Source organism: Ammodytes marinus (assembly GCF_949987685.1).
Source record: "Ammodytes marinus genome assembly, chromosome: 13".
In the NCBI taxonomy this organism is placed as follows: Eukaryota; Metazoa; Chordata; class Actinopteri; order Uranoscopiformes; family Ammodytidae; genus Ammodytes; species Ammodytes marinus.
This window is the reverse complement of record NC_137217.1, coordinates 7,821,720-7,834,759: the sequence shown is the minus strand read 5'-3', so window position 1 is coordinate 7,834,759 and position 13,040 is coordinate 7,821,720. Positions and strand designations below refer to the sequence as shown.

General features: G+C 41.7%; 1 protein-coding gene across 2 annotated transcripts in view; it reads left to right on the top strand.

The window, feature by feature from the left end:
• LOC307259062 (zinc finger protein 516-like) overlaps positions 1-12,611 on the top strand; it is a 63,687-nt gene extending 51,076 nt beyond the window's left edge. Inside the window, exons 5-7 of one of the 2 annotated variants that reach the window (XM_080038790.1) lie at positions 3,200-3,304; positions 5,943-6,013; positions 8,782-8,969. In XM_080038790.1, coding sequence (XP_079894916.1) covers positions 3,200-3,304; positions 5,943-6,013; positions 8,782-8,841 — 236 coding nt within the window. In that variant the 3' untranslated portion in view covers positions 8,842-8,969. Of the gene's footprint in view, positions 1-3,199; positions 3,305-5,942; positions 6,014-8,781 lie in introns of both variants that reach the window. The other variant, XM_080038789.1, reaches the window with a different exon arrangement.
• The last annotated feature ends 429 nt before the right edge of the window (positions 12,612-13,040 follow it).

Here is a 13,040-nt window from a genome sequence, read left to right as displayed (position 1 = left end):
ACATGAGAGGCAAAGAGAGAGAGAGAGAGAGAGAGAGAGAGAGATGAGACAGAATAATTACCCCACCAGCTGCTTTGGAAATGGTCATTACTGGGAAAAAAAACATCCACATTATTTTTTTTGCCCATTTTTAGTTTCAGTTGTGTGTCTGTGAGGTCAAGTGGGGCTTGTGTGGAGCCAGGGGTCAAAGACAACAGCCCCAGAGCAGATGCGTGACATCGCTGTCAGACGTCCAGGCGCATATCGTCAGCGTCCCTTTGCCTTAGCCCTTTGAGTCACATGCTATAAAGTGACCTTTTTTTGAGCAACCCAACGCAGTCTTTTCTCTCGTTTTCTGCTCGGTTAATATGTACTACGGGTTTTGTTTGTGTGTGTGTGTGTGTGTGTGTGTGCCTTGTGCTTTTTTTTCTCGTCCGGTTCTGTCTTGTCTTTCATTAGTGCGTCAGTGAGAAGGGCTGGCGGCCCGCACAGTGGAAGTAGAGTATCCAGAGGCCAGCCAGTCGGGGCTGCCAAAGACACTCTCTGTCACCTCCCCCCCTGCCTCCCCCATGTCCTCCTTGTCCCCGCTGTGTCCCTCAGATAACCCCCCCCCCCCCCCCCCTCATTTGCCTAACACACACACACACACACACACACACACACACACACACATACATGTACACACAATTGGGCACTACCCAGGTACATACCAGCTTCAATGCTTGGGGGTTTGATGTGTCTGCTGGAGGTTTGTGTGCAGTTAAGTGTCACCCTCACTGAAAGCCACCACCCCCCAAAGGCCTGTTATCTGTCAGCAAGAGAGGTCAAAGGATTGTATGCACGTGTATGGGTGCGTGTGTGTGTGTGTGTGTGTGTGTGTGTGTGTGTGTGTGTGTGGTGGTCACATTGCCGTCAAATAGGTCCAACCGTCTTTAAATGCGTTTTCCTCTCCGTGCTGTGTCTGGCTGCTCTTATCACCTGTACATGCACACCTGCACGATACACTGGATTATATCGTGACTGACAGGTCCTTATTAAAATGTTATCTAAATTATGAAAAATTGTTGTTTTTAATGCAGGGTATGGCTGGCTACTCTGTTAGGCACTCAGTATGCATTCCGTTTGTTATACCACCAAACACAGTTGGGCTTCCTGTCCCTTAACAATTAATTTCCTGGTGGCATTTTTGACTTACTTATTATAGTTTCAGAACTCTCATTAACTATGTTGAGTTTGAAATTGCCTGGATTTGCCATAGTTTATTTTAAAATTGATCTTGAAGTTGAAGCTATGTAGCATTGTAAACTGTAGGGGCCAGCCTATTATTATGACATGATAAAGATATAATGTATTAAAAAAATTGTTACATATGGTTACAAATATATATATATATATGTATATATATATGTATATATACATTTTATACAGATCCCTTTGATTTGATTGTTTATTTATTTTTTTCCTAGTGACTGAGCAGAAAGTTTTACAGTTGATACATCACTTATACAGCTCTAAATATATTACTAAATAATCACATTCCTATAGTTTGGCATTTCTGTTTGCCTTGTTTCTTATCAGCTGACATATGCTGTACACTAATTTCAATATTTGTACCAAAAGCTAATATTAATTAATATTTGGCCCTGGCCTTAGTTACAGGCATTCTCAGGCATAATAACTGAAGTTACTGTTGCCATAAGTTGCCAGTTGGAGAGAAAACTGCGAATGCAATTAATTTGACATGGCATAAGTGGTTTTATCTTTTCAGCAGCTCAGCTAAGATAAAAAAAGATGTGTCATGTTGCTCAACAGGATTTTTGAAGACATCACACTTTCAACAGGTGTCTTAAGTCTTTTTGCCATTTAAGGCCATTGACATTTAAAGCTGACTTGTGCATGTAAATGGAGTGTCATTGTGTGTGTGTGTGTGTGTGTGTGTGTGTGTGTGTGTGTGTGTGTGTGTGTGTGTGTGTGTGTGTGCGTGTGTGTGTGTGTGCGTGCGTGTGTGTAAAAGTAGCCACTGTGCTCCACATTCCATGCCTCACTTTCCTCCCTCGGACCAAACACACACACACACACACATGTATACAACTCTTGAAACACATACACATTCCGACACACACACACACCTGACATGTGACACACGGGCAGCGGAGCGGGCACATCACAGCCGGGGCGTTTTAATTGCCTGTAATTTATGCAGTGTGTGTGTGTGTGTAGCCTATGTGTGTGTGTCCGGCTGTCAACCTCTGAGATGATGCTGTGTGACAGCTGCAGTCCAGCCCCTGGAGCTAGCTGCTCATAATGACACATTAGACATACTAATGATGCCTACGCGAAAGAGTCCACTACTACTGAACGCTATGGCTACCTTCCACCGCTCCATACAGCCTCTCTGTTCTGATGTACACACCCACTCACTTTCTGCCCTGCACTGACCTTTACGTATTCATTCACTCTCTGCCAACACTCCACATGTGAAAGTGTCTTGTGACTTGGAATAAACTGATGCAGATGTCAACCTTTCCCCCACCACACTCTGCTCAGAGAAAGTAACATTGTGAACGCATGGGAATTCAAAGTGATTTTTCGAATACATCGCCCTTTTCGAAAATGTTCCTTGGTGAGATATTTGACACTGTTAATTTGTGTTTTGCTATATGAAGATCAAGATTATTGTAATTTTTTAAGATTATATATGTGAAACCAATGCGCAGCAGTGCATTCATTTTGAATTAACTTAAAGAGTTACATTGTTAAGATCAGAACAGCAAATAGCACAGAAACACCTGATCAAGACCAAATCTGGAAAACCGCTGAGATAAGAAAGACAGTACCTATAATTGATATATTGATTCATATTCAAAAGTGGCTTTACCTCATCTACTGTGTAGGTATTGCCACATGTTGCTTTACTTTATATTGAGCAGTGCAGCCAGATTTTGAACATTTATGAATCATGATCATGTGTCACTGAAAAGTGTACAGTCAAGCAACTTTGTCATCCATATAATTCAATATCAGATACTTAGAGTAAATGCTGGATGATACATTAAGTGCACTGTAATAAATACAGAGGCATTATACGTGTTTAGGCATCCTTGAAATAATCTCAATTGAGCCTGTGTTATTTTTCTACTTTGTGCTTTCTTTAATAATGTTTTTCTCTCTCTCTCTCTCTCTCTTTCTTTCTCTCTCTCTCTCTCTCTCTCTCTGTCAGGAATGCTGAGGTCTCTCATGCGACAGGGACAGTATTTCTGTCATGAGTGCGGGAAGAGCTTCAGTCAGCCCAGCCACCTGCGCACTCACATGAGGTCCCATACAGGTAAATACAGCCACAACAACGACCGAGACAAGGATGCACACACACACACACACACACACACATCGCATTACATACATAGATAAACGTCCTGTGGTCGGACAAAATAATGGAAACACTACACAGAAAACTGTTTTTAAATCAACCAAGTCACAAAGTAACACCAACGAGTATGTGTCAGCTTTTTAGGAAATACAAATTAGAATCGCAAAAGCAGCCTGACTAGTCGTTTAACGTGAGTTTTTCAAAGTCATATATGCAGCTATTAATATATAGGTTTTGGATGAAAGATTAGTTAGGTGTTAATGGTGCAGGAGCATCAGTCACCAAAAACTGTGAAACCTGGCGCATTGGAGAAACAAGTCAAGATGGATGAGAGAGTGTAAGCATCCCACGTTTAACCTGTAGAACAACTTTCGTTTATTTGTATCATAAGATGTTCCCGTTTTTTTGGCCACTCCTTCAACAGTCACATTTTTTTCCGATTCCCACACACACACACATCATCTGCCCCTCGCTTCGCTTGCTGGCTGCAATTTATACTACAGCCACGCACACGCTCGCATGATGAGATATGGAGAATATATGCATGGGGGGGTTCACCCTTTCTCCACTATATTTCATCGTCAGACTTACCGTACGTCCGCCACCGCCGCATTCCCCATGCATTCCTCTCCCAGATAAATCAAAACACATCTCTTTTTAGTTCAGTTTGAGTGTGACAGACGGTCTGTCTGTGTGTGTGTGTGTGTGTGTGTGTGTGTGTGTGTGTGTGTGTGTGTGTGTGTGTGTGTGTGTGTGTGTGTGTGTGTGTGTGTGTGTGGGTCCTTGCCCCGCCCTGGGCTGGGCAGCTGTCTCAAATATTTTTTTTTTTTTCTAAACTGAAAGATGATTTGCTCCCGGATAGTGACCTGTGACAAATTGTATACATTATTAATCAGGTGTCAATTAAAGAGATGGAATTGCGCATTCTAATGAGGCAGATCAGCATTTGTCCACGACAAAAAAGCGAAAGCGACAAAGCCATTTGCATGTGTCCTGGATGCCATTCACCAAACAGCTTGATTTGGACATCCTTTCCTTTTTTTACCTCCACTTTTTTCCCTTCTACACTCTACGTTTCCATAGTGTGCCTTTTATTTTCATTCTCTCTCTTCTCCTTCTTCAACTTTTCAATCCTTCCTCCTCTTCCTCTTCCTCTTCTAGTGGTGTAAATCGCTGGGTTTTAACACAGTGCAATATTAGATCGATTCATTGGACAACCACACTATATTTACCCATATCACAGATATACTGCCGACATATTTATTCTATTCGCGGGCCTGTGACCGTTATGAGACGTTATCATATATTCCCAGTTAACCTTATACATTCAGACCAACTCACAAAAGAAGAGACAAAGATATGATTTTACCGTTTTATCTGTTGAGCTCTTCCAGATATTTAAATGAAATTCAATCCATTCTATTGGTGGAAAATATTGTCAAAGACAGACGTGCAGAGAGATTGTCAAAATAAAAGCGTATATTAGAGAGACGGTGAAATGCATTAGTGTTTGGGCGTCTCATCGATGCGGTTCGATCTTTTTTGCAAATGAATCGATATATAGATCTATATCGATGTATTGTCCCAGCCCTATCCATTTCCTCTCTTGCTTTTCTGTCATTCAATCTGTTCCTTCCTTTTCTTCTTTTCTCTCATCCCACTGTTTGGCCTCTTCCTCTTTCCTTGCCTCTCTTGTTCTCCTCTCGTCTTTTTTTACCCTTCACTTCCTTTTGTCCTTTCCTCTCCTCTTCTCAAGTTTTACTCTATTTAATGTCACTTACTTACTCCTTACTTACTTCCTCTCATATCACCTATTTGCGTCTTTCCTTTCTGTCTCTCTTCCGATTCATCCACCTCCCTCCCTCCTCCTTACCTCCTCCTCCTCTCTCTATGCCTCTCTCTCTCTCTATCCCTCTCTCTCTCTCTCCCTCTCTCTCCTGTCATGTCCGTCAGCCGGGGCCAGCGGTGATCGCGGTAGACAGTGAGATAAGTAGCTTCTTTATAGAGAGTGTGAATGATATGTGGCACGGCCAGTGATTCTAAGTGACAGAGGCCAAATGGTAAGTGATGCAGCGCTCGCTCACTCGGCTTCCCCCCATCTCCCCACCACCCCGCCCCCCCCGAGGTAATAGTATTGTAAATACACACACACACACACACACACACACACACACACACTCCCATGCATAGGGGTCTGTAAACACTCGCTGAGGCTGTAATTAATGTTGTCACCGACTGGTCGTCTTGAGCGTCGGATGTGCACATGTGGAAAAAAGAAAGGGCCAGCCACCCCGAGGCCCTCCATTAACATGCGTCATATTAAATCACTGACTTGCCTTCCACCAGGTTCCATCAACATCATCATCATCATCATCGCAATCATCATCACTGCCAGCCCCCCCCCTCTTATTATTAGCAAAGGGCACTGGTGGCAAACGCTATACTGTGTGTGCGGGTGGTGGTGGTGGTGGGAAAAAAAAAGAAAGAAAAAAAATGCTTGTCTGGTTAGCGCTTTTAACCAAATGCCCTCCTCCTTCCCCTCCCTCCCTCCTTCCTTCCCACCCTTCCTCCCTCATCCCTCCTTCTCCCCCCACAGTTGGGTTTGATTTTAACGGACTCCACAGAGGTACTGACGCTCACTCCACCGCTTCTGAAGCTCCCAAACAAGTATGTGTATGGCACGACGGCTAACCACTGGGCTCCTCCTTTATTCATCGCTTCTGCATGTGTTTTTTTTTTACTCGTTTATTTGCTTGTCTCACCTCCGCATCTGTGTGTGTGTGTTTGTGTATGTGTGTGTGTCTGTGTCGATTCCTGCACCCCCATCATTTTGTGAATGTTTTTTTTTGTTTGAACGCACACTCTTTTTTTTTCAAAGTCACATTTGGCACACCTCGGCACCTGGCATTAACACCTGACATTCTCACAGCTCACCAGATCACACCTGATGTTAGCGTGTGTGTGTGTGTCTCCTATATTCACAAAGCACAGCTGGCTCATTGTAAAGCCTCAGTTTTGCTGCCGAAATGTGGCAACGGATAAAGTCGGGAACACATACTACTTAAACTGATATCAAAGCACACTGTTACTAGAGGCAGATTTCCCTTTGGCCATATTGAAGATTCCTTCCAAACGTGAGTGATTGCCTCATTTCTTTGTATTTTATAATAATAATATAATAATACATTTCATTTATATAGCGCTCTTCTCTCACTCAGAGCGCTTAAGTGCTTATAGTGGCTCTGTCTTTGTCCCACTGCATTTACACTTTGTAAATGTAGACAATCAATTCTGCAACCATGTCTAAATGTCATTTAGGCTGACTTTAGGGCTCGAGTACATACGGAAGTCCTTCCCCTCGTTATATTTGCTTCATCTTGTTACAAATACAGAAGCAATTCAGCAACATAAACAGCATATAGAAACCTCATTCAAGCAAGTTTATACAAATTCCAATCAATTGATCAAAGAATCAATTCACCTACAGACAAGCTGGTGGAGATAGAGAGTTAGATTCTGCTACAGTTTTTAAACAGCATATAGTTTCATAAACATCATCATTGCACATTTCACATCATCAGCTATACCTGACAACAGATATCACATACACACTGGTAGGATTTGTATTTCTTGTTTAATATCCTTATTCTGGTTTTCCAGTAGGCTATATACAGTATGAAGCAAGGGGAGTGATTCTACACCCAGACATGTGTATCAGCTCTGTGTACTGAAAATAATTCAACAGTTGCATTTGTCTGCATGAAATAACAGATAAGAAAATAAATGTGTTGTCCCAAGAAAAAAATAATGTTGAGGTGTAGGCTAATGTAAATGTACATATAATCCAACACAAACACACGTAACAAAGTTCGGGAACTGCAAAGGACATTGGGCCGTAGTTTTGTTTTAATGTCTTTTCAGAGTTTAGTCACAGAGAGAGAGAGACGAGCTTTGAGACACGAGGAAAAACCAGAGGAAGTAAATCTGTTTCTGCTTTGACATTCGGAGAGAGCTGGCTTCTTCTATACACGCTGCTGCGCCTCCATCTTAATTAATCACACACATCACATTGCGCACACACACACACACACAATCACACACACACACACACACACAGACTCAGATTTACCGCACACTATGAATGATGGGAGCGGCGGCGGCAGAGGGGTCCAATTAGATGTAGTGTTGACGCTGCTTTACGGTGACGATAACCTTTAGTATAATGTAGTGCGCCCGCTTTTTCCTCAGCCATGTTTCCCCTCACAGGGACCAATGTCGTGGAAGGGTTTTGTCTCTCTCTCTCTCCTCTCACGTCTCACCCTCTCTCGCCCGTCTCTCCTGCTGTTTTTTTTCTAGCTTAGATTTTTTTGTGTGTGATTAATTATACTTTTTTTTTGTTTTTTACCTCACTCTCTCGCTCTCTCTCTTCCTCGACCCCTCCTCTCCCCATCATCCTCCCTTTCCCTCACACTTTTTTTTCTTCCTCTGCGTTGTGTTTTTTTTCTGATGATGTATGATAACAGCTATATTTCCTTGTTTCTTCTTTAGGGAGAAAAGGGGTTGAGGGAGGGAGGGGACACAGGGAGCCATTTGTTTTCCCCCGCTTTGATACTCTTCCATTTATCAAAATGATAATTAGGTGCAATTAAATGGCAATCTCATTTGTTTTGTTCAGGTGTGTGCGTTTGCCTATTCTTTAATTTTTTTTTTGTTGCCGATGTTTCTGTGCCATTTGTAGGTCAGTCTAATTAGAAGAGAGAGTATCGGGGGTACAACTCTCTCTCTCTGTGTGTGTGTGTGTGTGTGTGTGTGTGTGTGTGTGTGTGTGTGTGTGTGTGTGTGTGTGTGTCCGGGTGATTGAGAGAAATTCAGAGACAAAAAGTAGGACTGTTCAGACAGGGGATGTGTGTGTGTGTGTGTGTGTGTGTGTGTGTGTGTGTGTGTGTGTGTGTGTGTGTGTGTGTGTGGCTGCTCTTCTCCAGATGGCAGGGAAAGGGAAAATTAAGACTATTAGTCCATCTGGGTCAGGAGGACAAGAGTAGCACATTTCACTTTTTCAGTGAATTTAGGTGTAAACATATTCAATGTGAATGCTGCCCTTCTTGACCTGCATACTATTTCCCCCCGATGTTCTAGTGGTTTGCCATCATGTGTCTTAGTTTATGTTTGTCTGCATGTTTGTTTGTTTTTCTTGTTTTTTTTGCAGCCCGTCTCGTCCTTGTTGGTTCACATCGTCATGTTTTGTTGAAAACCCCCTGTGTGTGTGCAAAAGTCTCTAAAATCCTCCTCTCCCCAACCCTATTCATGGTGTCCCTTTATGGCCTAACAACTTAACTTAATGTCTGTGTGTGTGTGTGTGTGTGTGTGTGTGTGTGTGTGTGTGTGTGTGTGTGTGTGTGTGTGTGTGTGTGTGTGTGTGTTTTTGTTTCCACCAGGGGAGAGGCCATTCTGCTGCCGGCTCTGCCCATACCGAGCCTCTCAGAAAGGGAACCTAAAGACCCACGTCCAGAGTGTCCACCATTTGCCTTTTGACAACAGCCACTACCCAGACACAAGGAGTTTGTTACCAGGCCAGGAGGAGGAGGAGGAGGAGGAGAGGGAGAGGAGAGAGCTGGCTGACAAATACCCACCAATAACACCAACACAACCACAGCAACAACAGCAGTGATACACAACCCTGAAAACACATCACGCACTGTTCCTTTAAAAAAAAAACAGAGGACTTGAAGTAGGACCCTCGACTCATTGCTTGGCATTTTTGAGTCCTCCTCCTGTCCACTTGTGACTTCCTTTAATGAACTTAAAAATCACTTTTTTTTCTTTTACAATGAAGGCTATTGTAGTTTTCTTTTTCTAAATATGAAGCTATAGCCGAAGCTAGGCCATTTTAAAAGTCAAAAACGTCGGGGCTACTACGGCAAAGAAGAGCGTCTTAATCTAAGAACGTGAAGAGTTTTCTGGTGTGCACACACAGGCAGGATACATAATCTCCTTGCAAAAATAAATAAAAGTGAAGTATAATATCTCTTGGTAGGAACGTGATCTATATTACGAAAGTTGACAAAACTAGCAGATTGTGTGTAGTTTACATCACCTTAGAAAAAGGATTTGTCTGAATATAGAAGCCCCCTAAAAAAATGTGCCGTTACCTCTTGCTGCCATTTTGGAGGTACCAACAAGGGAAGATGCCTAGAGCAGCTTTACAAGAAAAGCAAGGTTATTTTTTTCGTTCATGAAACAAAGAAGAAATACTGATCTCTAATGCAACTGCTTAGCGTTTTAACCAAAGGACGGGTTGCGTTGCTTGGCTGCTGTAGTTTCCTCCATTTTTCCCTTCTTTTAATACATTTTTTTTTTGTGGCTTTATTGTATAAGAAGAACATTCCTCAGGACACCAATCGTCAGAGATGAGATGAGAGAGAGAGAGAAAGACACTCCGCAACTCATTAACAGTCAACTGACACATTGCAAGTTCATTTCCTCTGGGTTTCCAAGTCATGAAGACTATCAGCTGTGTGTGTGTCTGTGTGTGTGTGTGTGTGTGTGTGTGTGTGTGTGTGTGTGTGTGTGTGTGTGTGTGTGTGTGTGTGTGTGTGTGTGTGTGCATGTGTGTGCATGTGTGCGTGTGTGTGTGTGCCCAAGTGTGTTAAACTCACTTCCCTCTACTCCAGAGTGTAACGTTAGGAGTTCAGTGACCACTCTGAGTCTGTGCAGCTGATGATTAGAAAGGAGAGAGAGAGCGAGAGAGGTAGGGCTAAAGGAAGAGAGAGAGAGAGATCGCTAATGGGGGTGTCTGCTTTAGTGCTCATTAAAAAGAGTGTGCGTTTTTAATAGCCAATATAAACGAGCGTACCATTTTTTATGGTCATTCAATTATTGTCCATTTAAGAAGAATGGGGGCTGAGTGGAGGCAGTTTCCCTCCACAACTCCGTCATATTAGGGAGGGGTGTTTCCGACACTTCTGACTTTGGAGGAGACAGATTCCAAAATAGTGGGAATGACTGGACGAAGCTAGCTTGGCTATGGATTGCACAGATACACAGTGACACAAATTGTGCACTCGCAAATAAAGATAATATGGTCCTGCTTGTGTGAGCCATGCAGCACAGATGCATCTAAGTGTCATTTTTGCTAAAGGGCAACACTGACTTTTTGGCCTGTTCTTCTTCTTCTTCTTCTTAACCCCATATGTGATGAAAGCTTTGCTAACAAAACCAATCTGGTCTCTGTGGTAGAAAGAAGCCTGTAAGCAGCACATAATGCCTTTGCACCATGTTAGGATATGCTAGACTAGGCAGGCTCTGAGCTCAGCTAACATGGAGCTAACACAGGCTAAGGCTAAGACTGATTCTGAGTAAGTTATAAGATTCTGAATAATATATATATATATATATATGACATACATGCCCATCTGACCAAGAGATGCTGAGCTGAATTTTGAGCCAAACTCCCATGCTGACTATGAATTTATTTTAATGGTGACAAAGATTTGCATTCTGGGATGAAAGAGTGAGGAGGTCAGATAGAGAGAAAGAGAGAGAGACAGACGGAGAGAGAGAGAGACAGACAGACTGACAGACAGACAGAGAGAGAGAGTAGCCAGAGCACGTAAGTCAGGCAGAGAGTTCAGGTATATGAATACACCAGATGGAGACGTTCAGAAGCCTACTGAATTGTAGAGCCGTCACAGCCTTAACACAGGTGTGTGTGTGTGTGTGTGTGTGTGTGTGTGTATTATGAGTGTGTATGTGTGGCCTATTGTTTATCCCTCTGTGTTCCAGCCCTGCCTCCTGGGCTTGTTTTTTTTCTCTCTCTCCCCGACGGCCTTTCCCTCCCTCTCTCTCTCCCTCCCTTATATCGGGCAAAAAGAAATGAAGAAATGCAAGGCAGTTCAAAGCAGCTCAGACTTAAAGGGCAGAGAGTAGAGACATTTTTTGAACGCTTAAAATAAAAAATTAAATCAAACCAGTTGAAGATTACGGAGCGTACAGATTACTTCCCGATCGATTTTGAGACCTCAGTAGTTTCAACACGCTGATGAAATGGTTGCTATACAAGTGGGTCGTTGAGTTACGCATACGATGCGGTATGCTTGAATTATGCCTAATAAAAACACAAGTGTGTATAGTGAAGGTGTGGGTGGTGAAAAATACTTGAAAAACGGATACTCTAGCCTTCGAAGGTAGTGTAGTACTAATACCAATGTTGTACAGAATTTCCCTTTAAAAGTTTAACTCCTCAGTTATGAATTTGTTCTCCGAAGTGTGACTTAGAAAAAAAGAAGAAGAAAAAAAACTATGAAGCAGGAGTGAGTGTAATGTAATATAAAGTGTATATCTGTAATCCACTCTTTACCAAACCCTTATATACAGCGGTAGAAACCAAATGGCATTATACTAGTGCACTTAGACTAGGTTACTGCTTGTGCTTTAACTGTTCTCATTTGGTTCCGATTCTAGCTAATAAGGTTTCTTTGAGAATGTATTTTTTTTTTTAAATGGTGCCGGCTAACACTCTCTTCAATGTCAAATTTCTGGTTTAGAGGCTTTTTCGTTAAAGGGTAACTCCATAGATTTTTATTGACATTTGTTCTGTGTGGGACAGCTCTTTAGCTATACGTTTCCTCATGGAAAGTTTGATAATGCTAGGCGCCGCAGTGGATATTTTTTCATCAAGATAAGAGTGTGTGTTTTTAGTCTTTTTTTTCTTCTCTTTGCTAAACTGTAGGATTTGTTCAGTAGCTAGTCAAGGCTGCCCTCCCACACAGGGGCTGACAGGTGTTGTTCTATTTTCTTTGGGTGGGGTTTTTATCATGCCTCCTAAGTTGTTATTATTTTTATTTGTGTCCATAATTCTTTAAAACAAAAAAAAAATTGTTATGAACTTCATTAATTAATTTACCTTAGAAGACATTATTATTATTATTATTATTATTATTATTATTATTATTATTATTATTATTATTATTATTATTATTATTATTATTATTATTATTATTATTATAATTCCAAATGTATTTTGGTTGATATCTGTATTTATTATCACTTAAAAAAAAGAGGACCGTGGCAGACAGGAGCGTTTGTTCTTTCATTTGATTTGTTCCTTTGGGTTTCTTTTTCTTTTCTTTTTCTTTTATTTTTTTTTATACCGTGTAGTTTTCATGCCAGCAAAGTGAAAGCTCTACCTCGTCTGAGCCATTCTCAGTTTTCTGTTACACTTTTGTACATCATTTCAAAAAGATGTAATGTCATGTCCACAATAATAAAAAAAAAGACACACAAAATGGCACCTGTTTGCACCCTGTTTCATCTGCTTTGTTTGTTTTCAGCCACTGCCACTGAACAGACCCCACGTTATGATGAAAAAGCTTCACAGATTCACGGTTTGCAAATTTTGTTTTTATTTTTCCCCTCTTCCTCACACTGCTGGTGTGATATTTACAAAGGGCCACACGCCCCGCTATCTCTACATGTTGTCATGAATATAAAAACTGAGCGTGTTTTATATTATTTTGCATCTCACACATGGTCACTCACTGTCATCAGACGTTACTGTCAGTGCTGTGTGCACACACAAGCTGTGCTGGTATATCAATCCTAACAGATGAAAAGGGACAGTCAGCCATGTCCATATTTTATTCCCTGACCGCAGCTACAGTACACAAAAACCCTGAAATAATTTTTTTTTTTTCGT